This window comes from Sycon ciliatum, chromosome 1, assembly GCF_964019385.1.
Source record: "Sycon ciliatum chromosome 1, ocSycCili1.1, whole genome shotgun sequence".
NCBI classification, from domain to species: Eukaryota; Metazoa; Porifera; class Calcarea; order Leucosolenida; family Sycettidae; genus Sycon; species Sycon ciliatum.
Window position 1 is genome coordinate 43,570,537 of NC_088643.1, and position 26,603 is coordinate 43,597,139.

The following is a 26,603-nucleotide window of genomic DNA, read 5'->3' on the forward strand; positions in this document are numbered from 1 at the left end:
GACTGCAACTAGCAAAATCAAATTATGCTAACTCTACTTGGTATCATTTTTGCTTCTCGCCCTCAACGAGAGTTCAACTACTACTAGGCCATTCCTCAACTGCCTGGGACAACACCATGAACACAGAGGAAGACGGAAGTTAATCGTCTTTCTTCTCCACCTCCATACTGTGTCATGGCGTTCAACTTCAAAACAATTTCCGCGACCGAGCGCGACCCTTCATGCCGTCTGAAGGAACCTACCTAGACTAAATCGATGCCGTAAAATCTGATTCTGACTGCCGCTTGAGCGTGGAACCAAGGCAAACACCTCAAAAGCGACTTTGAAATCTACAAGAATCTATCGAGATGCGTAATATCGGCACGAATTCGCCGTGTGAGGCACCAAACGAAAGCTTGAAACCTACTCTTCAACGGTGCGCCAATAAAAATAGCGATAAACTCACTTTCCCTACCTAAAATCTACGCCGAAGACCCCGCGCTGAGCTGTGCCATGCCTGGCATTCAAAAAGCATGCATGCGTGTCAAGCCTCAACTCTCAAGGTACTTTTGCCCCCGCAGATCACGTGACTGAAATCCCTACCTCTAGCTCTAGACAAAAATGTACATGACATCAGACCAGACATGATGACGTATGCTGTACCGGACCGCACTGCATGCACTGACAGTCTGTACATGTCGCATCCGAACGATCCGAGAAGGCGAGATCCGGATATCCGAGCCTGAGGTCTGAGGATCGAGAATGCAACAGCAAAAAAAAAAAAAAAAAAGTCGTTGCATGTTTACAGTGCAGTACTCGTAGTGGTCTGACTCATGCCCATGCATGCTGTGCAGCTCATGCCACATGCACACTGCACTACAAAACTCTTCTTTCAGGGGAATCAGGGTTGATTGATTTGGCGAAATAATTGGTCTTGTTTTTCCTGTAGGCTAGCCATGGACAGAGTTTTATAGTTTCTTTGTAGCTCGTTGTTCTAGCTCGGTCAAATGGAGTCCGAAGGGGAAAACGTGCGGAAACTCGATCCCGCGGACAATGAAGGTTGGTCATTTTGTTTATCATTCTGTATTCATCGAAATAGTCACTCACCAATTACTAGTATTTTAAGAAGCGAGCCCCATAATTTTCACAGTGCAATGGGCTATTTGAATGGGATTATTGGCCATTGATTACTAGTAATTTGGTAGCAGTGTTTTGGTCTTGCTTGATTTCGTATACATCCGAAATTCACAATGGATTGAGAATTTTTCCCCACAATTGATTGGTTATTCGTGTTGGATACAGAATCTGCAGCGGCTGAGCCCATGGCAAGTGTAAAATCCGTGCATGATGACCCTGAACCGATTTCCAAGGAGAACAGCAGCGAGGCTGACTTGGCTGACTCAGTAACTGAAGACAATGAGTGCCGAGAGCAGCCAGTGGCCGTGCTTGAGGAACACGATGTAGATGCTGTGAAGGATGCATCAGCACCGCAAGCAGTATCACCACCTGAAGCCTCAGAGCCAGCAGCAGCTGAAGCCTCAGAGCCAGCAACAGCTGAATCGCCAGAGCCAGCAACAGCTGAAACGCCAGAGCCAGCAACAGCTGAAACGCCAGAGCCAGCAACAGCTGAAACGCCAGAGCCAGCAGCAGCAGCAGCAGCAGCAGTCGCCCAATCTCCCGAGGACAGCGCTGCTGCATCAGCTCAACGCCGATCCAGCAGCGGCAGTGATCGCACAGAAGCAGCAGCAGAAGCAGGATCCACGGCTGGCAATACTGTTGAAGATGAACATGTATCAGGGAATGTTGCTCCACAAGAAGTTGCTGCAGGTCCACGTCAGCCCGCTGATTCGGATCAGTCCGCTAAAGCCTCAGAGAATACGGCCAGTGCTGCTGCTGCAGATGTTGAGGGTAGCAGACGCGTTTCAGGTAAAGCTATTGTAGTGCAGAGTATGCACCATGATACTGGTAAATGTAGGTGTCCAGAAACAATGCCCAATTGCCTAATGTGGCACTTGCCTGATGCCATAGGCAAATTGAGAATTTTCAACCCGGGTCGAGTTTAGCGTCAGTCACTGATATGCCGCCAAAAGTCCACTTCTAGAGTCCTGTAAGGTCACGTGAATGCTTTCGCGCGAAATTTGCCTGTGCAGTGCTGTTCAAACCTGGCACAAGATACGCACGGAAGTACGGTAGTACGATTTCTCGATTTCAACCCGGGTCGAGCGCAATGCGTCGTGTAAACGCGCCAGTCAATCTGTGTTCATGGCGGGTTGAAACTTGACCAGGGTTAAAATTAGGGGTCAAACGGGTGTACCTTTAACTAACAAACGGGTAATTTTCTTACCGGGCGGGTTAACGGGTACCCTTTAGCAGCCATGTTTAATTTTTACGCATTTTTACATACATGTAAATCATTATTTTAATTCATCTGGTCTCATGTTGCATTTTGATACCACATTGTGATTCGCAAATTGATTTGTGTCTGATAGTTGCAGAGGTAGACCTACTACTGTAGGTGCGAAAATGCAACAACAATGCAGACATCCAGGGTAGAGTTGTAAATAATTGACTCCCACCGGGAATGCGCGATCCCTGCGGTGTTGTTCCGTGCTGACTGGATCATCGAAATCCAAAGTAGTACCCTTTTACTAACGGTACCAGAGATTAACGGGCGGGTACCCGGGTGCCCGGAACACCCCTTTGACCCCTAGTTAAAATGCCTCATGTAAACACACCTGTATTAGCAAGAGTACATAACCTCCAAGAGTGTGCAACTGCCTGCACAGCCTCTATACGGTGCTGCTACGGCAGAACTTCACATCATGTGACGTGGTTCAAAAAGGTTACACTGGCAAACCATGCAAAGTGACCCCAGGAGATTTGAACCCAAAGCCTGTATCTATCATGCACACTTGCACAGGGTGTGGGCTCGTCATGTGATGTGAAGTTCTGCCATCGCAGACCCCATAGCTGGAGTTGCACACTCTTCGGGGTTATGTACAGTTGGTATTAGTTATCTGAACACTGCACAGCTTCTGCTACATTCACCGTTTCTGCATGTTCCATCTTAGGGCAATGATCAGTGGCTAGTATTTGTGAGTTTCTGGGGGATAATCAGCAAATCCAAATGTCGCAAAAGCAAAAAAATCCATTTATGTCTAGCGTAAACTCTTCATACACATCGCTAGATGCTGTATTGTTCCATTCATTTTGAGTCATCTGCAAATTCTCACAGCTAAGGGCGCGTTCAGACTACCGATAAAAAGTGACGGAATGGGAAAGCTTCTAAGGTGATTTGGCCACGTGACGTTACTGGCACTTTACCGGCGGAAAAGTGTCACTGCCGCAGCAGCAGCAGCAGCAGCAGCGGCAGAAACAGCATTCCGGCAGTAAAAAAGGTGCTCAGGATGGGAATAAGGGAGAATCCCTTCTCAGTGTCGCGGTGAGAGCTGCACAAGTAGCGTTAGTTTATTAGTGAGTCGTGCGAATATCTTTCACGGTTTATCGCCGTTCACAGTTTGACGAGGTTCTCGGTCGTCTGATTGATTCCTCTCCATTGTCGTTTGTGCAGTTGGTGGCAAGAAACACGTCGGGCTTCCAAGTGCGCTGCGTAATCCTACCACTATAGAGCCCACGTCTGCATCACCGGAGTCTGTGGATGAAACTGTATGTCTATGCATATAGATGGTGTGTTGTTGCTACAGTTAGAATCCCTCTTATTCAAATACGGTATAATTCCAATAGTCCGCTAAATTCGAAGCTTTTCGTCGTACGATGCAGTTTACGGAACTGTGACTTTTTCCTTTGAGTGCTTATTTCGAAGTGGAGATGGAGTTGCCATACCTGCAATTCGAAGTTCATTTTTTCCTTCTCCAGCCAAGAGTAGCTCAATGATCGGCCTCTGGTCCATCCCAAGATCGACAATAACGTCCAGGAAACTCACCTTGTCTCGAAATTAGATTCAAGCGTGTGCGAGGCAATGTGCAAAGATTTGATTTATGCCGGCTTTTTCTAGGTAGCTTACCCCCTTTGCGGATCTCAATAACGTTTCGTGCCAGTTCATGTGCGGAGATGTGTGTGAACAATAACCCTGTTGACTGGAAGTCAACAACTTTGTTTTGGTCTATGCTCCACTTGCATTTTTCACAACAAAGTGCCGCTCTCGGACAGACTTTCATAATGCAGATTGCGGCGCTTTTCTTTCTCGTCGAAAGCGTTTCAGGACAGCAGCATTGACTCCCAACTTCTTCACCATAACATAAAGATAGTGTCAAATGACTTTGTGTCCAGTGCTTTGATGAAATTAGAGATGTTCTGCTGTACGTTACGGGAATGGAATGCGAAGAATCCTTGATCACTCTTCGCGTTCCTGTAACGAGGATATGCAATGACGTCAAATCTGCCTTAAATGGGACATAGCTGAGTGGCAAAATGCCCATTTATGGTATTTTAAAAGTGCATACAGAAACCCCGTATATAGAAGAACTTTGAGTGGCAAACGTGCTATGTGACTTGTGTTGCATATCCTCTTATGAACCTCTTCTGCGCTACCTTCATGCAAAGAAACCACGTGGAATGTGTGTTTGGAACTTCCCGTTCCAAATTTGGCAGTTTCCTCCCTCATTTGAATGATGCGCACCAGGCCTGTACACATTTTTTTGTGTGTGCCGTAATAAACGTAGAGAAACTCATCTCCGCTTAGAAATCTGGACCAAAACACACGAAGCCGTAGACTCTAACCCAGACGCCTGTTCTTTACGCGATTTTTCTACGTTTCAAGTGAAGGAAAACCTCTCCATTATTAAAATTAACATGTTTGGCTGAGTCCGTTGTACGACCAACTATGTTTTGCAGATGTGAATAAAATGTTTAAAACATGCAGTTTGAGCGTTTTGACACTCATCCGTATCAGTACATGGGCGAATTTTTGACAAGTTCTGGATTGCTAAAAGTTGTAGGCTGGAAATTTGAGGCTCGAATTAATGGGTGTCTACCTGCATTACATATCAGTGTGCTGGTGATGGAGTGTACACGGGGGCGTGTTAGTGTGTGTAGGCGGCTGGGATGGGGTGTCCATCTGTCCATTTTGTCCGCTGGTTTGTCTCTCTCTCAGTCCATGTTTCATGTAGGTTGCCATCTTTCTCACTCGCTTCCTTGCGAAAGTCATATTGTGCTTCAAACTGAGAACACATGGCCTTGTGTATCCAACTCTATACGCTGTTTGCACTGTTTTCTAATTTCAGGAGGCTGATGCGGACAACTTGCCAATTGAGCAAGGGAAGACATTCCCAGTTAACGTATGTATTCTGGGCGCTGTCGAGTGTATTGTTGCACAAGTCTAGTTTTCATTTAGTTTCTATCCAAGTCAGGAGTAGGGCTGAATCGTATGTGCAAATTCCACTCAGTCAGCCAAAATTATGTACACATTTTGCAAGGACCGAAACGATATGCAAAAACTGCTCAACAAAAACACTTTTAGCGATCGATATAACGATATTTCAAGCCAGCATTCGGCAGTCATAGCCGAGCATGGCTGGACCGGGACAGCAGTCCGCGCACTGGGCCAGTGTACCCACTAGCTGTCCACTACCAGTTTAAGATGTAGTACAGCTGTACTGGACGTGCGTCACGCCAGTGAACAGTGCAGGGATCCTAACCCGGTACACTGCATACAGCACTAACAGTACCCTTACTTGCATTCTAGCACCTTATACACATGCATGTACATAACGTGCAGTGCAGTAGGTATCTTTAGTAATAGCTAATGATAATCGATAACTTCCTTAGTGATCAACAAACGGTTCATCGATCATATCGTTTCAGCCCTACATTTTGTCCTTATGGTTCATGTACATGTATTGACCTTCTTCCCCGGGTGGCATCGCTGCAGGTGCTCTCGCCTTGAGCTTGTTGTGTCACCAGCATAAACGAGCAACTTTTCGCTAGGGCTAAGGGAGTTAAGAATAGAGACAGTCCTGTATTTTGACTCTGTGTGGCTGTTGTGCTACATGCTGGGTGCCAACTCTTCTCTTGTTTTGTCTTGCTTTGTCTTGTTTGATTCTAGTATATGGGTTCTACGCAACTAGTTGTTGATGGATCACTGTCAAAGAACATGCGAGTAACTTTGGCGTATGAGGCTGTCAGCCGTGTCAAGGTAAGGGTGTTTTTGTGTTGCCTTTTCAACTTCCTTTGCTGTACTCCGGCACAAACCATAATTGTCGTGGAGTATATGTAGCTCAGCAGGAGAAAAAAGCCATGCCTCATAAGGGGCCATCCGGCATTATCGATAATTTTCATGGAACGAAAAAGTTTAGTTATGACTCTCCCCCACCCACCCACCACCTTCAACGAAAAATAGATTGACTTAAAATCGGTTGTGGCGACAAACGCGATTAGGCCGGCTGCAGGGACGCCGTAATGTCGCACTCGCCCCAGCACCATTCAAACAGTTCCCTTTGGCAGTTCACGGCACGAACTTCAACAAAGCCCCGTGAATGCGTACTAGGGGAAGGCTAGACAGCATGTCTCTAGACATCAATAGGCATCGTATGAAAAGCCAGTCAATAGCACTAAAGAGCGAAAGCCTTTGTCACGGTTCGGTTTCACTCGCGCACCGGGCCCGAGCTGCCAGCGCAAACAAATGCCGGGCGCGAGCTGGCAGCACGAACAAACACCGTACTCACACGAGACCGCTGGGCCAACGGATGGCCACAGCCATCAAAAACAGGAACAAACCCATCCACGGCTCTTTCTCTTGCTAGCTGTGCTGCTGCGTGCATCCAACTGTTTTGCAATTTCTTTCTTCCTTGTTGCAATTACTCGGCGAGATTTGAAATTTCTAAAGTTCCGCAGTCGCAGGAGATCCTGAGCCGTCACCATGAGCTCCGTGCCATCACTTTCCGATCTCCGCCAACTCAAAGTCGACGGAGTTGAAACTCGACTGCGAGAACTGGGGCTTTCTTGCTCAGGCAATTTTAGAGCCCAGGTGAGCCGTCTGCATGAGCATTTGTCGGCCCAGGCAAGAAACAAAGCTAAGTCTACGAGCCAGGTCGCAAAAAAGACCACGCGTCGGCGGGCTAGTCCTGCAGTCCCGGCCACTCAAAGCCCCGCGGCCGCGACCCAGCCTGACTCGTCGCCCGCGTTCACGTCGCAGCAATCTGCCGAGATCTCTCGGGTCGTGCAAGATGCAGTGGCGTCCTGCATGACGTCATTGACAACTTCGATGGGTCTACCGGTGGTACCTCCACCTTCACAGCCAACTGTAGCAGCAGCAACAGCAGCACAGCGGGCTGGTCCAGTCTCTGGTGATGTTGTGGTGCCTGACTCTGAGCCTGAATATGTCCAGCCTTCACTGGCTTCAGCACTAAGACCAGACCAGGAGAGTCTCTTCCTGGACGGCGATTTGCTCGCCCCAGAGCGTCCACCATCCATCCCATTACCTGCCCTCAGCGACCATCTCACGGACAAGATTATCAAACGTGAGTACGTTGATTTTGGTAGGGTACTGGGAGAGCTGGCTTTTGATACGAGCATGGGTCCGGACAGTGGGTTCACCCTGCAGGGGACGGGGGACCACATCACCCTTGTGCCATCTGCCATGTCGTCGTCATCCCGTCTAAAGAAAGTTGTAGACTTGACATCGTGGTTGGAGGCGTTCTCAGCCTTCGCCCAAGTAGCCCTCCACCACGACCCCGGCAGAGGTCCGGAATTATTCAAGTACCAAAGCACAATCGTGAAAGCGGCCGCACGCTATACATTCGGTGCGTGGTCTGGCTTCGACATGTCGTTCCGTGCAAGAGCTGCACGCAGCAAATCTAGCCTTGCCACGTCAGATCCGGAACTCTGGTCGGAGTGGTTTACAAACTCCATCCTGCCTCCCTGCCGTCACTGCAACCGGCAAGGTCATTTAACAGTTCGCTGCCCCCGCGCCCGTAGCCTAGCTTCACTGTCTGACGGGCCAGCAGCCAAACGCCCCTTTCCGGCACAGCGGTCAGGGGCTACCGCTCACCCAAACGCCCCAGCTGTCTGCCGCGACTACAACCAAGGCCGCTGCCAACGCGCAGCCTGTCGCTACGGCCACCAGTGCAGCACATGCTTTGGCAGCCACCCCGCCAAGTCATGCCCAGGAAAGCCAGCCGCCGCCAGCCGCGACCAATAGCTCGCAGTTGCCCAGCTTGGAGACTCGGTCACTCCAGTCACTCACCGGTAACTCTACACTCACCCAGGCCAATAGCACTCACACACTCTGCCCAGCTGCTCACATCTCTCCTACACGCACCCTCGCTCACGAGCCAATCCATTTGCACACGCCTGTAACCCCCATTAACGTTTCTTACCTGCAGGACGCTTTGTGTCAGCATCCTGATCCGGCTTTTGCCTCATTCGTAATACATTCTTTGTCTTACGGGTTCGATATTGGGTTTGCTGGTCCCCGTACCTTCCGAGTCTCTCGTAATCTCAAATCAGCGATTGAGCACCCTGACATTGTCGATGCTGCCATCGGTCGTGAAATTGCCGCAGGTCGCATGGCCGGTCCCTACCAAGAGCCCCCCTTCACACTTACACAGGTCTCCGGTTTGGGTGTGGTTCCCAAGAAGTCACGGTCGGTGCAAAAATGGCGCTTGATTATGCATCTGTCAGCACCACAGGGCCACTCAGTGAACGATGGTATCCCTGTCGACAAATTCTCTGTACAGTACTGTTCGGTCGACGACGGCGTAAATCTCGCACGGTCCCTAGGCCGTGGCTGCCATCTGTGGAAGGTCGACCTCCAAGACGCATTTCGCATTTGTCCAGTACGGAAAGAGGACTGGGAACTATTATGCCTGTTCTGGCGCGGGCAATATTACGTGGACAAATGCCTACCCTTCGGCCTTCGCTCATCACCGTCGCTGTTTAACAAAGTCGCAGACGCCCTCCAGTGGGTCATGTCGCACAACTTCGACGTAGCCCCAGTCATCCACTACTTAGACGACTACCTTGGTGGAGCGACGGACTCTATCGGCGCACAGCACCAGCTTGACCGTGCCCTGGTAGCCTGCCACGACTTAGGCTTCCCGGTCAATCCAAAAAAGGTGGAAGGCCCTAGTACAACCCTGACATTCCTCGGTGTCATGCTGGACACAGAGCGCTTCGAAATCCGCCTCCCATCCGACAAGTTAGAAGACCTTCTCATTGCCCTCAAGGCTTGGCAACATACCCGCCCTACCGCCCGCAAGTCTGAATTGTTGTCCCTGATAGGTCACCTCAGCTTTGCCTGCAAGGCGGTCCCTGCGGGCCGCATGTTTCTGCGCCGCCTCATTGATCTCAGCACGACGGTCCCGCATCCAAATGATTACATCAGAATCACAGAAGACGCCAAAGCAGACATCCAGTGGTGGCTTGACTTCCTCCCTGCCTGGAATGGCGTCGCTTTCTTCCTAGAACCCACGTGGTCAGCCGCCGCCGATATGGACCTCTACACGGACGCATCTAGAGCCATCGGCTATGGTGCTTTCTTCGCCGGCCGGTGGCTCCAACACCGGTGGCAGAGGCACCAATCCCAGAGATCCATCGCGTGGATGGAGCTCTTTGCCATCGTGGCCGCAGCATCCACATGGGCACCGCAGCTGCATCTGAAGCGCATCCGCTTCCACTGCGACAACCGTAGCGTATGCGACATCTGGCTCCGCTCACGCACAAAGTGCCCCGACTTAATGGCGCTGGTACGCACTTTGTTTGCCATTGCTGCCCGACACAACTTTCACGTCATAGTCTCCCACATCCCCGGCACTGACAATGCGATTGCTGACTCTCTGTCTCGGTTTCAGATGGCCCGATTTCGCCGACTGGCACCCACAGCAGAAGACACGCCATCTCCGGTGCCCGAGAGCACCTACTCCCTCTGATGTTGGAGGGTCAGGCCTACCAGTGGCTAGGCCTGTCAGCGTCCACACGTGCCACATACGCGACAGCCTGGAAACGACTGCACCAATTCTGCCAACTAGTCGGCACCAAGGTGATTACAGACACCATCATGCTGGCGTTTGTAGCCTACCTGGCGCGTCAACATGCCGCGTCAACCGTCCGCCTGTATGTGTCGGCGATCCGGGCAATTGCCAAAGAAAACGGCAAAGATCTCTCGTCGCGAAGAGTGGACCTCGCAGTTCAAGGAGTGGCACGTGCACAGGCCAACCGAACTAAAAACGCCAGTAAGCCAATCCTCCTGCCCCACATGGCAGCTATGCGCAGGGCCCTGATACGGTCTAACCTCAACGCGACCGACCGAGCCATGGTATGGGCAGCTATTTGCCTGGGCTTCTTTGCGTGTCTCCGGGCAAGTGAGTACACTTCCACAACCGCCACGACCATGTCAGACGGTGGCCTCCGAACAGAAGACCTCTCCATCACGCCGCAGGCAATACAGGTCACAATCAAGAAGTCCAAGACCGACCAACTCGGCAAGGGTCACTCCGTCCGGCTCACAACCACCAACTCAACGGTTTGCCCGGTCAAAGCCATGCATACCTATCTATCAAGACGCCCCAACCTGCCCAATAGACCACTCTTCGTTGACAGCTGTGGCAAGTTCCTAACTGCACAAAGACTCACCCGTCTAATCCGTCAGCTCCTGAGCAGCGCAGGGTACCCACCTATCCAGTATTCACTGCACGGCCTCAGAGCCGGAGCCGCAACCACAGGAGCAATGAGCGGCTTCACCGAATCCGAGATCATGAAACTCGGCAGATGGCGAAGTGCCTGCTACAAGAACTATGTACGCTGTGGAAAGTAACTGTTCGCCGTCCGCAGGCGCGCAAGCGCGCACAGCCACACCCACATACACGCACCCGCAGACACATACACACGCACGCACACACACCCACGCATGCACACACACATGCATGCACGCGTACACGCACCCACAGTCTGACACCGCACAAGCATGCATGCAGGTACACACGCTGCGCACACGCTGGTACGCCCATTCGCGGACGTATGCACTCACGTTCTAGCACTGACTGTGCACGCACGCCTCTGATACTTATGATAAGTTATCTGCACCACTCTGTTGCTGTGCTATAGCTCCCACCTAGCGGTGTGGGACACCCCATGCTATGGCGGTGTGGGACACCCCATGCCATGGCGGTGTGGGACACCCCATGCCATGGCGGTGTGGGACACCCCATGTGTGCACGCACGCTCCGACTACATGCGATCCAAACCCTTCTCCGTGTCACTAAGGGAAAACAAACATGCGAAGGGCACGCATTTGAACTACGTACATGTAGCTGAAGCGCTTGAATACCACACTAAGGTCATTCGGCTGACCAACGCGGAATTTGGGGGCATTCGGCGGCTTGGTCTGATTCCTAGCTTGTTGGTAACCGGCTTGAGGTTTCCAAGGTTGCTATGACAACGTGCAGTCATGCGCAGGGCCACCCAACATGCGTTGGGGGCCCAGGAAAGACAGAAACGCGTTGCTAGGCAACAGCAAAAGCGCTCAGCGAGTATCACGCTACTCATGCAGCGCGCACGCTGGCTTAGGGTATCACGCTACCCTTGCGCTGCAGGGTACCACATTGCCCCTCGCTGGAATCAGACCCGCGCCCCGGATACCTTGCGCTGGCCTCCTGACGGCCAAACTCAACCAACTTGCGCGCTGTGACTGGGGTTGTGCATGCCTTAGCAACATAATGTGGCCCAGGTCGGCAGACTTTCAATTAGCCAAGCGAGCTACTCAGGCCAGGGCGCATGATCACTATTCGCAGCACTTATCGTCCATGCAGCAGTCGGGTTAAAATCGGTTGTGGCGACAAACGCGATTAGGCCGGCTGCAGGGACGCCGTAATGTCGCACTCGCCCCAGCACCATTCAAACAGTTCCCTTTGGCAGTTCACGGCACGAACTTCAACAAAGCCCCGTGAATGCGTACTAGGGGAAGGCTAGACAGCATGTCTCTAGACATCAATAGGCATCGTATGAAAAGCCAGTCAATAGCACTAAAGAGCGAAAGCCTTTGTCACGGTTCGGTTTCACTCTCGCACCGGGCCCGAGCTGCCAGCGCAAACAAATGCCGGGCGCGAGCTGGCAGCACGAACAAACACCGTACTCACACGAGACCGCTGGGCCAACGGATGGCCACAGCCATCAAAAACAGGAACAAACCCATCCACGGCTCTTTCTCTTGCTAGCTGTGCTGCTGCGTGCATCCAACTGTTTTGCAATTTCTCCCTCCCACCCACGCCTCTTGATCTGTCCTAGCTCACTATTCTGGACAAATATTAATTCAATTGCAATGAAGCGCCGGGGGCCGGCGGGGGCATTCGGCGGCTTGGTCTGATTCCTAGCTTGTTGGTAACCGGCTTGAGGTTTCCAAGGTTGCTATGACAACGTGCAGTCATGCGCAGGGCCACCCAACATGCGTTGGGGGCCCAGGAAAGACAGAAACGCGTTGCTAGGCAACAGCAAAAGCGCTCAGCGAGTATCACGCTACTCATGCAGCGCGCACGCTGGCTTAGGGTATCACGCTACCCTTGCGCTGCGGGGTACCACATTGCCCCTCGCTGGAATCAGACCCGCGCCCCGGATACCTTGCGCTGGCCTCCTGACGGCCAAACTCAACCAACTTGCGCGCTGTGACTGGGGTTGTGCATGCCTTAGCAACATAATGTGGCCCAGGTCGGCAGACTTTCAATTAGCCAAGCGAGCTACTCAGGCCAGGGCGCATGATCACTATTCGCAGCACTTATCGTCCATGCAGCAGTCGGGTTAACAGCTACAATGGCTTGATGTTTCAGCTATCAATAATTTTCAAAACGAAACTCTCCTCAACCCACCCATAAACGAACTTTTTCTCTTTGTGAAAAAGATCGATAATTACGGACGGCCCCTAACCTGAACTATGATGTATTTAGATATGTTGTTGACCTGGTTGCACTTGTTCAAAGTTCCATGTTGCCCTTTGTTCTTGCAGCAACCCGAGGGAGACTCGCAGCCGCTTATACCCGTCACCTTTTTCGTGTCGACGGAATCAGTCCAGATCATTCATCGTGCTGATAATGTAAGTGTTAGCATGTACATGTACTCGTATGGTGGACTCCAGCTTGTCTTCCTTTGTGAAGAAGGCCTTTGTGTAGCCATTAACCTGTCAGGGCTTTTGGTGAGGAGTCGTCAAGACATGCGGTGAGCAGTGCTGGCTCCGCAGCAGGCGTTAGTTGGCCTTGTCTGAACTCAAGTAGACTGTACAGGTGTCACTGCACTATGCGGAAAGGTCAAAGCACAGACCACTGTAATGGAATAATTTCCTTTTGCGATATTTCAGGATGAAATTGGAGCTACCCTTCATATCCTTCTTTCTAAGTTAGCTACCCAACCATTGAGAGATCCGCGTGATATGAAGGAAATTCAACGTGTGTGCCTGTCATGACGGTACATTCTTGTATGGTTATGCACGCATTTGTATCTCATACTGACTTACTTATTGATGTGTTCCGTGTGATATGCTGCAGATTACGCTCATGGATCATCCGCTGCGTAGTATATCCTATGTAGCTGATATCGGCAATCTAGTTGTGGTGATGGCTAGGCGGCGACTTCCGCAGCAGGACGGAGAGACTGGACCAGACCGCAAGTCCAAGCTTCTCTGTCATGTCCTGGAGGCAGCGGACGTAAGTTTGGATAGCGTTACCAGTGCCATGGTCGTGCTGGTGATCTTCTGCGTCTTGTTCATATTTGGCCTCTGAGGATAGGGGATGTGTACTACAATGTCAGCATGTGTACTACAATGCTTTGAGACATTCTCAGAAAATGTTGCTCCTTATCAGGTTAATTTGTAGTTTTCAGTCTGTGTGGTTGGTCACTACAGTCCATTTCAAAACTATAGACGCGTGAACTCATACGTACGAGCCGTATGTACTGTAGCGCACGACAGCCGTGAGTTTTGCATGAGTATTTTCTGGTTTTCAGATGTGTTTTTCAGGTTTTTCTTCGTCGCCGCGGGAAATACAAAAGATGCAAAACACGCAAAGTCGCAAATGAAAAGGTGTGAGGAAGAGCCTCAAAAGAAATGAAAGTCTCAAATGAATCTTCTTCTTGTTTGCATTTTCTGAGTGCCTGACTGTAATGGCTTCCAAGGCCCGTAAGAATCTCAGTGATGCCGAGAAAGATATGATTAGTCGTGTTCACTGTTTCTTCGAACAAGAGCTGGATTTTGATTGACGCTTGAGTATCCGAAATCCTCGTCGTCGAACTCACCTTGCAACTGGCGTGAGTGAAACCACTGTCACTCGTTGTGTCAGGCGAAGGGAACAGGGAGGCTCAAATCAAATCAAAAAGAGAAAATATAAATCATCTCCACTGTATTTCACTCAACAAGATCCAAAACATGCAGAACAGAAGAGAAAAAAAGGCAGGAGGCGTGATGGGATTCGAATGCCCCACACTTGTACTGAAAATCACGGATCGAAACCACGAGGCTACCAGGACCCGTACAAAAATGCACCCGCGATGGTCTGGGCGCAGCACTGTCTGAGCAGGAGCAAAAATCCGAAACAAACTGGTCAAACCCTTCTAAACAGAAATTACATTATTATTATTATTATTATTAATTCAACATCTCCTGGTTCGTCAGAAGACTGCCAATATATATGAGAAGTCGGGTGGTAGCCAACCACGGCGAACTGAATAATAAGGAGAGAAACAAAGAGAGTACTGCAAGGGGAGGCATGACGAAAATGGTGAGATTATTTAGGACAAAGAAGCTGAAGCTTGAACTCCTTAATGTCTGTGCATGCTTTAAGGCTAGTTGGCAGGGAAGACCAGAGAGTGTACGCAGAGAAGATAGGAGATTTCAGAAACAGGGAGGTATTGGCACGGGGTAATGAGAAGGAATGACGTGTTGATCTGGTGGACACAAACCAGTTATACTTAGCAAAGTGTTTTGGAGCCAGGTCTAATAAGATCATGTGTACAAGGATGCAAAGATGTTGCTGGTGTCGCTCTAAGAGGGGAGATACTGAAGCTAAACTGTAGAGACGTTGGGAGGAGAATGTTTGATTTTTGCGAAACAGGATTTTTAGAAGCAGACGCTGGTGTATTTCCAGAGTTTGAACAAGGGCCTGAGACAGACCGCACCACGCTGTGTCACAGTAATCAAATATAGGTAGAATATACGACGTAAAGAACAATTTTCGGCAATGGTCATTTAAATGGTGGCAGTGAGGTTGCAACATGCCAAGGGAGGAGCTAGCTCGCTTGCATACTGACTGGACCTGTGGGGACCAGGACATATGGCTGTCGAATATAACACCAAGGTGTTTGTGTTCATGAACAATTTTAACGTTAGCATTGGCTCCTGGAAAGTGCAACGGCTGAGTAGGCGGCGATGGGCTGATGAACATTGCTTCGGTCTTCGCGATGTCGGGCCTCAGCTTCCAAGCACATGTAAAACCGGAAAGCCTGGCCTAAAAATAAACTTCAATTGTAGCGAAAACGAAGTATATAGCCAGAATTGTGAAGCGATGCAGAGACGGAATCTGGAGAAAAAACTAAAAATATCTAAATAAATCCCATCGAATTTTGCAAAACACTACGCGTCTATAGTTTTGAAATGGACTGTAACATTGTTTCTCTTTCAAAGATTGTGTACGGTGATATTGCCTGTGTATTGCAGTTTTGTTTGATTGTTATCCGCATCAAGTAGATTAGGATTTGTGTATGTCTGTGTCTGTGTCTGTATGTGTGTGTGTGTCTGTGTGTGTGTGTGTGTGTGTGTGTGTGGTGCAGTGGTATGTGCAGTCGATTTCCAATCGAGAGGTTGCGGGTTCAATTCCCGACGATTATGGTCGCACACGTCTTTCTTCTCTTTCTCGGACTCTTCCTGACTTTTCTTTCATTCTCCTGGGTGGTTACCAACAGCCAGTGTATGCCGGTGTATGTGGTGTGGTGTGTGTGTAGAAAAAATGGAAAAATGAAAAATAGGGATTCACTGGCCAGAAAAAGTCACTTCAAACAGCTGTGTGGTGGATACCAGGCTAAAAATAGGGGCGGGCAATTCATCAGCCTTGCAAGCTGTTGAATGGTGTAATCCCAGCACAAGTTGCTATGTCTAACATAGCTGTTCGCTATCATCGCTTCCGCGATGGGCATGTCTGAGGTCTGAGGTGTGTGTGTCTGTGTGTCTGTGTGTGTTCACATCATTTGCCCTACAGGCCCATCACATATCGGAAACAATTGGCTTTGCCTTCAACTATGCGTATCGGCAGTTCCTAGCCGAGAACGGCATTGAGGAAGGATCGCTGACTGTGTCAGACTATGCTGACATTCTTAGCGTGCAGAAAATGCCGCATGACGAACTTGCTCCATTTATTGGCAAGGGTGGCGAAGATGAGGTACGTCGACCGGTACTGACCCGAGTGATGCTAAAAAGTTTAACTTTTAAAAGGGCATGCTGTTAGTTATTCTGCACTACTTTCCAGATTGTTATGAAAGGCAAGACATGAGTTTATCGTGTTTCCAGTGTTGCTGATATTATGGGTTTCCAGTGTTGCTGATATTGTGTGCTCTTGACAAGTTAGGCCGAAGTGTTCTCCTTTTTGATCAGCGAATCGAAACGAAAAGACCCTTCTTGCACTATCCTTTTCTAAGTGCGTTTGACCCCCCCCCCCCCAACCCTCAACTAAATTTTATCGTTTCTGCCTTTGCAGGTTGTCTGCCAGGCATTTTTAGCCCATTCAGGAGTTGTCAATCTCCATATAGGCGTACCCAATCTCGGTAGTGCCTGCAAAATCATGCGCACAAGAAGGCGGCACAAATCATTACTCCTTGTCATCACTCGTATTTGCACTCTTGAATTGAACTAGAGAAATTTTAGGTTTTTGTCCCTTGAAAATGATGCTTTTAAAACAGAACAAAACATCGTTAGTACTTTTATACTAGCATGTGTCATTCAATTCCTATGTTTCATCTTTCTCAGTTCCAACTGGTGAAGAAGAAAGGCGAGCCCCTCGGTATCAGCATCATGGAGTCAGGCTGGGGCAGTATGATTCCCACAGTTACCGTCTCACACTTGATGAAGGGTGGAGCAGCGACCAAGTGTAATCGTGTAAATGTTGGTGACCAGGTATTGGCAGTGGCTGGAAAGAGTCTCGTCGGAATACCTATGTCGGAATGTATCGACTGGCTAAAGGTAAGTTTGAAATGAAAAGCCACTCTTGAAAATATGCTGCTGCTGACCTTCTGCCACATACAGTGTACACTGCACCAACATTTCTTTTCGTGCTGCCTGTGACCAAATCCTTGTGTCACCCAAAGCTTTGACATGTGCATGCTTTGGAATCGCTTTTAAAGGGGAAGTTAAGGCAAAAATTAAAATTTCACCAGTTGTAGTCTTCGGGGTGCTGAGTCGAATGGTCTTGGTCCGAGAAAGCTGAGACGCTCCCTTCCTACTTGAATCCCAATCGAACTCGCGCACTTCCACCGAAACTGGGTGACTGCGCCCTACGATATGGGGATTTGTATGCAAAATGTCACTAAAAGCGCCATTTCGTTCTTATAAAAGCACGGATGACCGCGATTGGCCCATATGTTGTAGTCTTTTGGACGCTGAGTCGACTGGTTTTGGTCCGAAAAGGCTGCGATGCAGCGTTCCGCCTTTATTCCCAATCGAACATGGTTGAACAAGCGGTCACGTGCTCCTGCGTACACCAGTCATCTGGTCACCGTGCCTGCAGGGTACAACTTACAGCCTGTTTTTGACCTTTTTTGGGTGCAGTCCTGTCACTCGAGTTGAACCTTGGTGTGAAAGTTGTCGCCTGCTGGCGTGGTGACCAGGTGATTTTGGCACCCAGGAGCACGTGACCACTTCTTCAACCATGTTCGATTGGGAATAAAGGAGGAACGCTGCATCGCAGCCTTTTCGGACCAAAACCAGTCGACTCAGCGTCCAAAAGACTACAACATATGGGCCAATCGCGGTCATCCGTGCTTTTATAAGAGCGAAATGGCGCTTTTAGTGAGATTTTGCATACAAATCCCCATATCGTAGGGCGCAGTCACCCAGTGTCGGTGGAAGTGCGCGAGTTCGATTGGGATTCAAGTAGGAAGGGAGCGTCTCAGCTTTTTCGGACCAAGACCATTCGACTCAGCACCCCGAAGACTACAACTGGTGAAATTTTGATTTTAGCCTTAACTTCCCCTTTAATACTCCTTCACAACTTTACAACTCGAGCTATGTTGACAGCGTCAAGAAAAATCTGACTTGCCCACACGCATAGTGCGGCAATACCTGATTGTTTGGTGGTGTTTTGGATACATGTTCTTTACAGAGTCTGAGATACTTGACAATGGTGAAGATCAAACTGGTCCACACTCCTCCTGTAGTAGATGTGAACATTGTACGACCGGACCTTAAGTTTCCACTTGGTTTCAGCGTACTTGATGGCACGGTAGGTTCCCGTGTGTGCGTGCATGCGCGCGCACGTGTGTATGCGTGTGTGTGTGTGTGTGTGTGTGTGTGTGTGTGTGTGTGTGTGTGTGTGTGTATTCGATAGCCAGTGCATGCCGGAGTATGTGGTGTGTTGTGTGTGCCGAAAAAAATTAAAAAGACCAAAAAGTTGGGATTCACTGGCCACTTCATAGCTGTGTGGTGTAGACCAGGCTGAAGAGTGGCGGTCAATTCTTCAGCCTTGCAAGCTGTTGAATGGTGCAATCCCAGCACAAGGTGCTATGGCTTCTGCTGTGGCAACGCTATCAGGACGTGAAATGGTCAAATGGTGTGCTTTTTTGTATGCATGTGACTGGGGGAAGGCATGCGGCAGTTCACAGCATGGCGAATGCTGGCATGTATGGTGTGTTTGCTTCCTGGCTCATCTCTGAATTTTGTGGATAGTCATAGATTCAAGCTATCTGTTCGTGTTCTGTTGTGCACTGTTTTCTAGGTGACGAGTTTATTGCGTGGCAGCATCGGTGAGCGGGGTGGCATCCGTGTTGGTCACCACATCATTGAGATCAACGGCCATAGTACAGTGAATATGAAGTCAGAGCAGCTACTAGACATGCTCTCAACTAGTACCGGCCACGTAAGTCCGCTGCCCTTTTTTCTTTGCTGTCTTGAGCAAGGGAAAGTCCCTTAGGGACTGTCCTCTTGCTTGTATTTCTCTACTGCTGACTAAGTGTGCAGGCATGCCCCTGCGGTTCTCCCGACTCTGTTGAGTTGAACTCTGATAGGCAGAATGCATTATTTGAAATGTGGTGGTATGACTCGTGCTTGACTTACAGTGCTTTTCAAAAGGACAGACGTCTAGGGCATTTGTGACTGGTAGGATCCGCATCCAGATTATCCGGGTCCATTGGATTCGGACCCTCAGTTGGTCGGATCCGGATGCGGATCCTGCCAACCCACCTCAAGGAGCAGGGTTGACCGGATCTAACGGATCATATCGCCACTCGACCTTTTTGGGCACGGAAACTCTACATTTGGCGGGACCGAACCCGCAGGAACGGTTTTCCTCACGCCTTCAATGCATCAAGTTTTCTTCCTTTTCTAAAATTGATCGGTATCTTGACAATCCAAGACAACTTTCAAGCGCCATTTTTATTCGTTTTCATGACGACAACCAACCCTGCCAGCCATGGTTTGATTGAATCTGGAGGGATCCGAATGATCCACGTAATCACTTGGGATCCGGATCCTACCAATCGAATATGGCCATAGATTTTCAAAGAATTCAAATTTGGATTGAGATATTTGAAAAGTTTCTTTGGGACTTTGCTCGGGCAGTTTTTTCCAAATTTCTCATATGACTGGAAACGATACGACTTTCATTTTTGGCGGGAAGTATCTCGCATTCAGAATCACATAGCTAGTGATCCCATACGTTTTTCAGGATCAGTTGGGAAAACATCCCCAACCATCATTGCTTCAGGACTTTGAACGCATGAGCTCTAACCACGCAACCACCGGTTGATATAGTTGTACCAAAGCAGTCAGAAAGGTTGAAGTCGAACTTTCCATGTACTACCAGAATGTCCTGCTCAAGTGATTGCCATTATCCTGAATGATTTCCCAATGGCTCGTGTGCTGCATATTTTTCCGGCGTTGTGTATTGCAGATGCGGCTAAAGACGATGTCTCTGCACCTGTATAGACTTATGACTGGCGAAGTCCAGCCGGAATATGTATGATACACAAAGCAAACCCACTGTACAGTGTATGCTAGCCGCAGGCTGCTTTATTTCTATATCTGTCACTTCTTTCATCGCGCCTTGTATCTCCCGTTGCTATGTAAGCCAGTTCTAGGCATGCTTGCTGTTGAGTAAAGAGGGTTGGAATACCTTGTATGCATGATGTCTCTGTGTTTTGGACAGAACTCATGGAAAGCAGCAGCTTCCTTTCTGTTACCATCTGATTTTTATCATTCTCCTTTTTCCCCATTTCCTTTCATTTTGTCTTGCCGCATTTGTACTTTCCCCCCCACCCCTAGCCCTGCTGCCTGCTGCATTCTGAAGATATTCTGCTGAGTCCAGTTCACACTGTGCATGTACATGTTGTCAATAGCGGTTCTATTTTAATCCTCCGCTTACCTGTGAGGTTTCTTTCAGGCGTATTTGCTTCGTCGTCGTCGTCTGCAAAACAACAACATGGCAATTGGAATCAGAAATTAGAAATTTCCTTTGCTATTCCTTCTGTCCCTAGCTTACCGCAACTTTCCCAAGATTTTGGACTCATTGGTTTTGTCGTACTGGCTGTTGTGAACTTGTTTTCACCTCTTCTACTACAGTAGTACTAGTTTGTTCTTAGCACATGTTTTCTTTAAAAGTTAGTTCCAGAATGTCTTGATTTTTTTGTAATAGTTTTGTTTACCGCTAGGAATATCCCCAGAGAGGAACATGCAGCGCCGATGTTGTAGTGTCCCCCGCATTGATGCAGAGTATAATGTTAGGTGAATATTGCTTTAGCAAAAATGGGTGTTCTCTGTGCATTACCAGAATCTGCTTTGCCACGTGAGTGTCTTGCGTACTATCCGCTACTTCAATCCAATGCAAGTCACCACGAACCATGCTTTGTTGAACTGTCGTGTGCATAATGCTCTAGCCTGTGTAGTGGTCTGCCTGCTTGACTCCCTTGAGTCAAGTAACGGTTAGTTCAGACATATTTGGGTCTAAAATGACTTTTTCATGATAACCTTTTTTGAATATGGCGAACATCGATCTCGAGTCAAGCCTTGTCGTTCCACAGCTACCGTACTCGCGCGATTAGAGCTGAACCCTGTCTTGCATACCTGGTACATGTAGTGCCCCTGTTTCCGAGAGCAAAATTTGCTCTATTGAAAAAATAAAGCCCCCTCTTTGATAGTGCTTGTAACCAAGGCTTGAAGCAGATGTACAAGTAGTTTAGAGTTGTTTTGCTACCGGTAGATCTATACAGTCATACAAAATTAAAATTTATCGGAGGAACCCCACTGCACTGGTCACCCAGGCCATGGTACCCAGGCCAAAATATTTTTGCAGAAAAAATAGGCGTAGTGGCTCAGCATGCGGTGTACTACAATGTAGATGTAGTGTGGACCAGGCCGGCATTACCATGATTACAGAGACAGTGCGTTCGTTCGAAAGTTTTCTCTTCAGAATTGGAAAAGAGAAGTGTGAGAGTGTATTTTGTCACACTCATGACATAGCCTCATAGGTTTCGCTTTTCACTGAAGTTTCTACTTTTTAGTCTCGGTGAAGGACCCCTATAGGCCTAGTAGGCTACTAGTACTAGCCCTGGCTAACGATCGACGTTGAAGAATGACCCTGATTCCAGTCTGCCCGTATACCAGGTATACCATGGTGTACGTAATGTTGGTGCAGTAGCTGCTGGTTTTATGCATGCCCCAGTACAGCCTCAGGCCAGGTGATATGTATGGCTCATCCAAGAGCGAGTAAGTATTAGTTACTAAGTTAGTTACTGTAGAAATGGTTTGTGACTGGCATGCAGGATCCTGATGCAGACGCAGTCGCAATGCAGCGGACATCCCATGATAACGTCTCATTCGGACACGAAGAAGCTAGTTGGCTTCCAAGCTGATGGTTGCTTTTCGTCGCAGCGCGGTCGCCCGCGGGAGTCGCTCATGTAGCTGGTAAAAATGTGTACGCTGATTGCATTTTTTGCTGTCAGTCTTTGACGAACGGTTTGCGGTTCCTTGCCGATTCCAGCGTCGATCAAACCAGGAAACCATGGCTCATGTAAGTACGCTCGTACAGTCATGTAAATAGTTGAGACTGTTGGCGGTGTTGAGCGCTTGGTGACAGTATTCACCCACCTCTTTCACCTTAGTGGTCTGGAACATGAGTGTGCGCAAGATCATCTAGTAGAACATTACGTGATCATCCGCCCATTGTCTGTACGCTCTCAGTGGCGTAGGAGGGGTTTTGGAAGTGGTACGACCAAAGGTCGGCGCGGCCGAAGGCCGTTTTGGAGGGGGGTCCGGGGGACGTCCCCCAGGAAAATTTTGTAAAAAAGACACAAAATCCTGTGTTCTGGGAACTTCTGGCACACTTCTGGCACAGTTTATAAGTCATAGAATTATTTCACGGGCAGAAGAGACGTGCATGGACATGCACAGATGCATGGCAGATCTACGAGTACGAGTCTAGAAAAACGTCAAAGTCTGATGCGCATATGCATCGATGGATCCTGATTTTTTTATTACGGTTTTGCACGTTTCGGACGGACCACACTTTTCGAAAAGTGGTACGGCCATGGTCGTTCCAGTCGTAGCGGGTGCTACGCCCCTGGCTCTTGGCCGACCAACAGCACGACTCTCAGTGTGCACACAGCGATCATATCACAGCCATAGCTATATCGGTCGGCCAAGAGCGGTGCAATTACGTGGTGGCGTTGGTGATGTGCAATTATGGAATGCTGTCAAAACGTTCGTTGTGAACCAAACTATTACTTAGAAGTATGGCAATTCATGTAGCTAACGAGTTTCACAGAATCTTTTTCTCAGTGCTGAGTTTGTCCTTGGCGTGTCCTACATGTATACTGTATTGGCAAGGGCACATGCCGGCAGAGCTACAGTCGTCGCCAAAAAAATCCGGCCAATGCCAAGTATACGCGTACATAGGTATGGTAGGTAGATCTACGCACGCGGTACTTCATCGAGGGTTCATGCACTGGATCATGGAGTGGCACATGCACTAGACTCTAGTATAGTCTAGCCTCAACTAGGCCACTGCCACTGGACAGCACTGAATAGTCTGCGCCGCACTCTGCATGCTGCAGTCGGGTTGAGCACTGCGCCGAGCCTTAGTGAGTGTAGAAGGCGACGGTTTCAAAATACCGGTAGGTTGCAAACCGGAACGGACTCCATATTCACTTTCTCTCATAGTGTTTTGATTAGAAAACATATGTCACAGTGAGGCTACGATGTGTTATAACTTATACTCCAAGCCAACATTTCATGGCTCTGCGATGACCAGAAGCGCCACACCAAGCAGGTGAGTTTTTGACGTGTTGAGTTTTACGACTTTCGAAAAATCAACTTCTTGTCGCAGGTAAACAGCGGCTCGCCTCTCGCCAATAAAGCACCGCATACCAATCGAAACTAATGGAGAAGCACACACAAGGCTTATTGTTACTCTGTACTGGCCGTCGTGGAGCGATAGCAATTACCTAATTTCAGACTAAGACTAGTAAGAGTGAATTTGACGTGCACTCTAAAACCTTTCCGATTTGGAGCCACCTCTGATTTGAAGCGAAAAATTGGGCAACTTGGAGGCAATGGGTCAACACAAAGGAGTGGCTCAGTTCGATTGACTCTGGCCTCAGATCAAACTTCAACATGCCAGTTTCCTTCCACAAACATATTTCGAGTGAACAATCAACGCTGATGATAGGTTTGTTTGGGCCTATACAAATTTGGCTGACCTGTCAAGCCGTTCCGGTATCCACTGCACGTATCGAACCGTCGCCTCTACATGTAACATGGTGTATGCGGGGCTGAACCATGTGAACAGTGAAATAATAATAACTGCAGACTACATGCAGACCCGGTCTACCAGTACCACTACCACTATGAAGTATGATACAGTCCATGCGGCCCAGTACAGCTACCGGTAGCTAGCATTGCATTTGGCCGGATTTTTTTGGCGACGACTGTAGAAGGGCCTCCTCACCACCATCCCTTACTCACTCCCAGCGAGTGCTATATGCGGGTGATATGTCGCTTTTGTAGAAAAAGACAAAACTTGCGCAGTGGTGGTAATTAGTACAATGTCCAATATTGGGAGAGCCACGTTCAGCGGAGGATGCACCCAGTGTGCTAACAGTCAGTGCTCAACACCGTGGAGCGGGCAGAGCGTAATACAGAACAACAAGCTAGCCGGCTACTGAGGGAAATCAAGGCTTGTTTGTTTGTTGCTACTTTTAAACAGTTTCGTGCTTTCGCAATCATCCCGCAAAGCGTTCAGATAACAGCTGCTCAGTAGTTTAGGTATAGCCAGCCGTGTCCTAGCGTATCCCAGCATCAGCGATGTTGTGCTCTTTCTCTGCCATAGCAACCTGTGGATGCCCAGCATTCAGTGGAATGGATCAATGCGGTAAGGAATGCTATGAATGTGCATTGCACTATATCATGGTGTCAGGGATTGATGTATGCTGCACGATAGAGGGTCAGATGGTCACATACAAACTCTCTCACAGTCACACCTTACGGTATTGCATGCGTAAAAAGAAAGGGAAGGTGTCCGGGTCACTTCTCTGGTGGCAGCTCTTTGTTTTAATCTGCATGCACGTGTGTGCCTGTGCCTGCGTCTGTACATGTGTATGCATGGGATTACTTGTAGATAAACCTTGTTTTAGTTCACACATGTTGTTGGTTTGACAGCATGTAACGGTTCAGATGGTCTCAACAGACCGGGCTCTACCAACCGTGGATGGTTGTAGAAACGGGTCACTGTTTCCGAACACGATGTCCTCCACCTTGTTACATGCTGTCAAACCAACAACATGTGTTACATGTATGGGGGGGGGGGGGGGGGGAGAGGGGGTCACCATGATCCTAGACCTTATAACTGGCCTGCGCATCAGTCTGCCAACTAGCAGGATCCTGTCTTTTCTGTCTGCTTCTGGACAAGTATTACTCTACTTATTCTCCGGCTTCACAGATTGTGGAGCAGCTATGGCCATATATCAATGGTGCAGCACAGGATTGGCTGGAGAACACGTTGCTCCCGGAGATTGGCGACAAGCTGGGCTCGTCTGTTAGCCTCACCATTGACAAGTTTGACTTTGGGCAAGAGGTGAGTGTGTAGTGTTGTAGATCACCAACAAAACACAACGGGTAATAGCGGGTTATAGCCAAGTGCAGCTCTCAAACTGGCCATTACCTTGCATCTGTCCAAGACTAGATATGCTCAGGCCATGCTTTCTGGAATCTGGATGCTGTGTGTACTGTATGTATTGTAGTGTACTGCAAAGAATAGAACAATGTAGCAGCTTGAAGAATTCTGTAAAACCGGAAAGTCTAACGAGTCACAAAGTCTAACGTTTTAACGTCCAATTATTTTTCGTTATTTGAAAAATCCGCTATCGCTAGTTAGATGTCTGTGCAAAGATGCTCATACAGATGGGTGGCCAGGCAGCCTTCGTTAAACCTTCTGCACGCTATCATGCCAAAATTACAAAAACGTTAAACTTTTTGGTCGTTAGACTTTCCGGTGTTACAGTAGCTAACACCGTCACGTACCAGTATGGTTGCACCACCAATCAAGCCGATTGGATCACTTCGCACACTGACTGAGTGTACTGAGGATTGTGCAATGCCCACTGACCGCCAGTCCCACACAGTTCACGACAGGGCCATGCTCTCCCCTGGTTGATATTGTCAAAGCTAGTAGTGTGCCCTACACCTGCTCTTCCACTGTGACTCTCGTGGCTATCACCACCAACTTGTACAGGTGTACTAAGCTTGCACCCGCTGTGTCTGTGCACTGGTCTCTCTCTCCTTAGTCGTTCCGTCTGGAAGGAGTCACTGTTTATCCGAAACGTGATGCCAGTCGTCTGATAGTCGTGGATACCGACATCAAGTAGGCTTGAGTTGCGGAGAAAACAATTATGTCATGTACATTAACGTAATATCAAGTTTTGTTCTGGCATGGTAGATACCGCATTTGCAGAGAGTTGCAGGCCGCTCCCGGGCTTGCGCTACTGATGATCTTGTGACATTAAAAGTTTTAGTCGCACACCAGACTGTGAATTGTTGGGCCATCCGAAACTAGCTGTCCGCTCCAACATATCAGCAAGAGTATATACCCCCCCCCCCCCCCCAAGAGTGTGCAAGTCTGCATATGGGGTGTCCGACGGCGAAAACTCACATCACGTGTCTCAGGTATGTTCGTACTACATACAAACGAAGGATAGCGTGCGCGCAATCCGAATATCTGCCATGGTCATGCTGGGAATTTGCACACCCGCAGTGAGTTTCTGTCAGAGAGTGCTTTTTTTATTACTCCGCTGCTCGTTAAAAATGGGCTGGAAACGTACAACTGCGACACTGCATCACGTGATGTGCGTTTTCACCGTCGGCGAACCCCATAGAAAGGGTATCAGGAGCTGAACACTCTTGGGGGGTTATTATACTCTTGATATCAGATCAAATCAGT

At 48.8% G+C, this 26,603-nt stretch overlaps 2 protein-coding genes across 3 annotated transcripts in view; both read left to right on the forward strand.

Moving 5' to 3' along the window:
• Positions 1 to 839: 839 nt before the first annotated feature.
• On the forward strand, positions 840 to 21,010 carry LOC135827507 (amyloid-beta A4 precursor protein-binding family A member 1-like). Its single transcript, XM_065339997.1, has 12 exons — positions 840 to 1,038; positions 1,282 to 1,905; positions 3,551 to 3,645; positions 5,223 to 5,276; positions 6,044 to 6,133; positions 12,932 to 13,018; positions 13,467 to 13,625; positions 16,167 to 16,346; positions 16,931 to 17,143; positions 18,282 to 18,401; positions 18,894 to 19,034; positions 20,067 to 21,010. The coding sequence occupies exons 1-12, from the start codon at positions 987 to 989 to the stop codon at positions 20,136 to 20,138; spliced, it is 1,887 nt and encodes a 628-aa protein (XP_065196069.1). The 5' UTR covers positions 840 to 986; the 3' UTR covers positions 20,139 to 21,010.
• An 891-nt stretch (positions 21,011 to 21,901) lies between these two features.
• LOC135827519 (extended synaptotagmin-2-B-like) overlaps positions 21,902 to 26,603 on the forward strand; it is a 27,054-nt gene continuing 22,352 nt past the window's right edge. The window contains exons 1-5 of one of the 2 annotated variants that reach the window (XM_065340011.1): positions 21,902 to 22,075; positions 22,152 to 22,181; positions 24,498 to 24,539; positions 25,107 to 25,241; positions 25,951 to 26,027. In XM_065340011.1, the coding sequence (XP_065196083.1) occupies positions 22,173 to 22,181; positions 24,498 to 24,539; positions 25,107 to 25,241; positions 25,951 to 26,027 (263 nt within the window). In that variant the 5' untranslated portion in view covers positions 21,902 to 22,075; positions 22,152 to 22,172. Of the gene's footprint in view, positions 22,182 to 24,497; positions 24,540 to 25,106; positions 25,242 to 25,950; positions 26,028 to 26,603 lie in introns of both variants that reach the window. The other variant, XM_065340007.1, reaches the window with a different exon arrangement.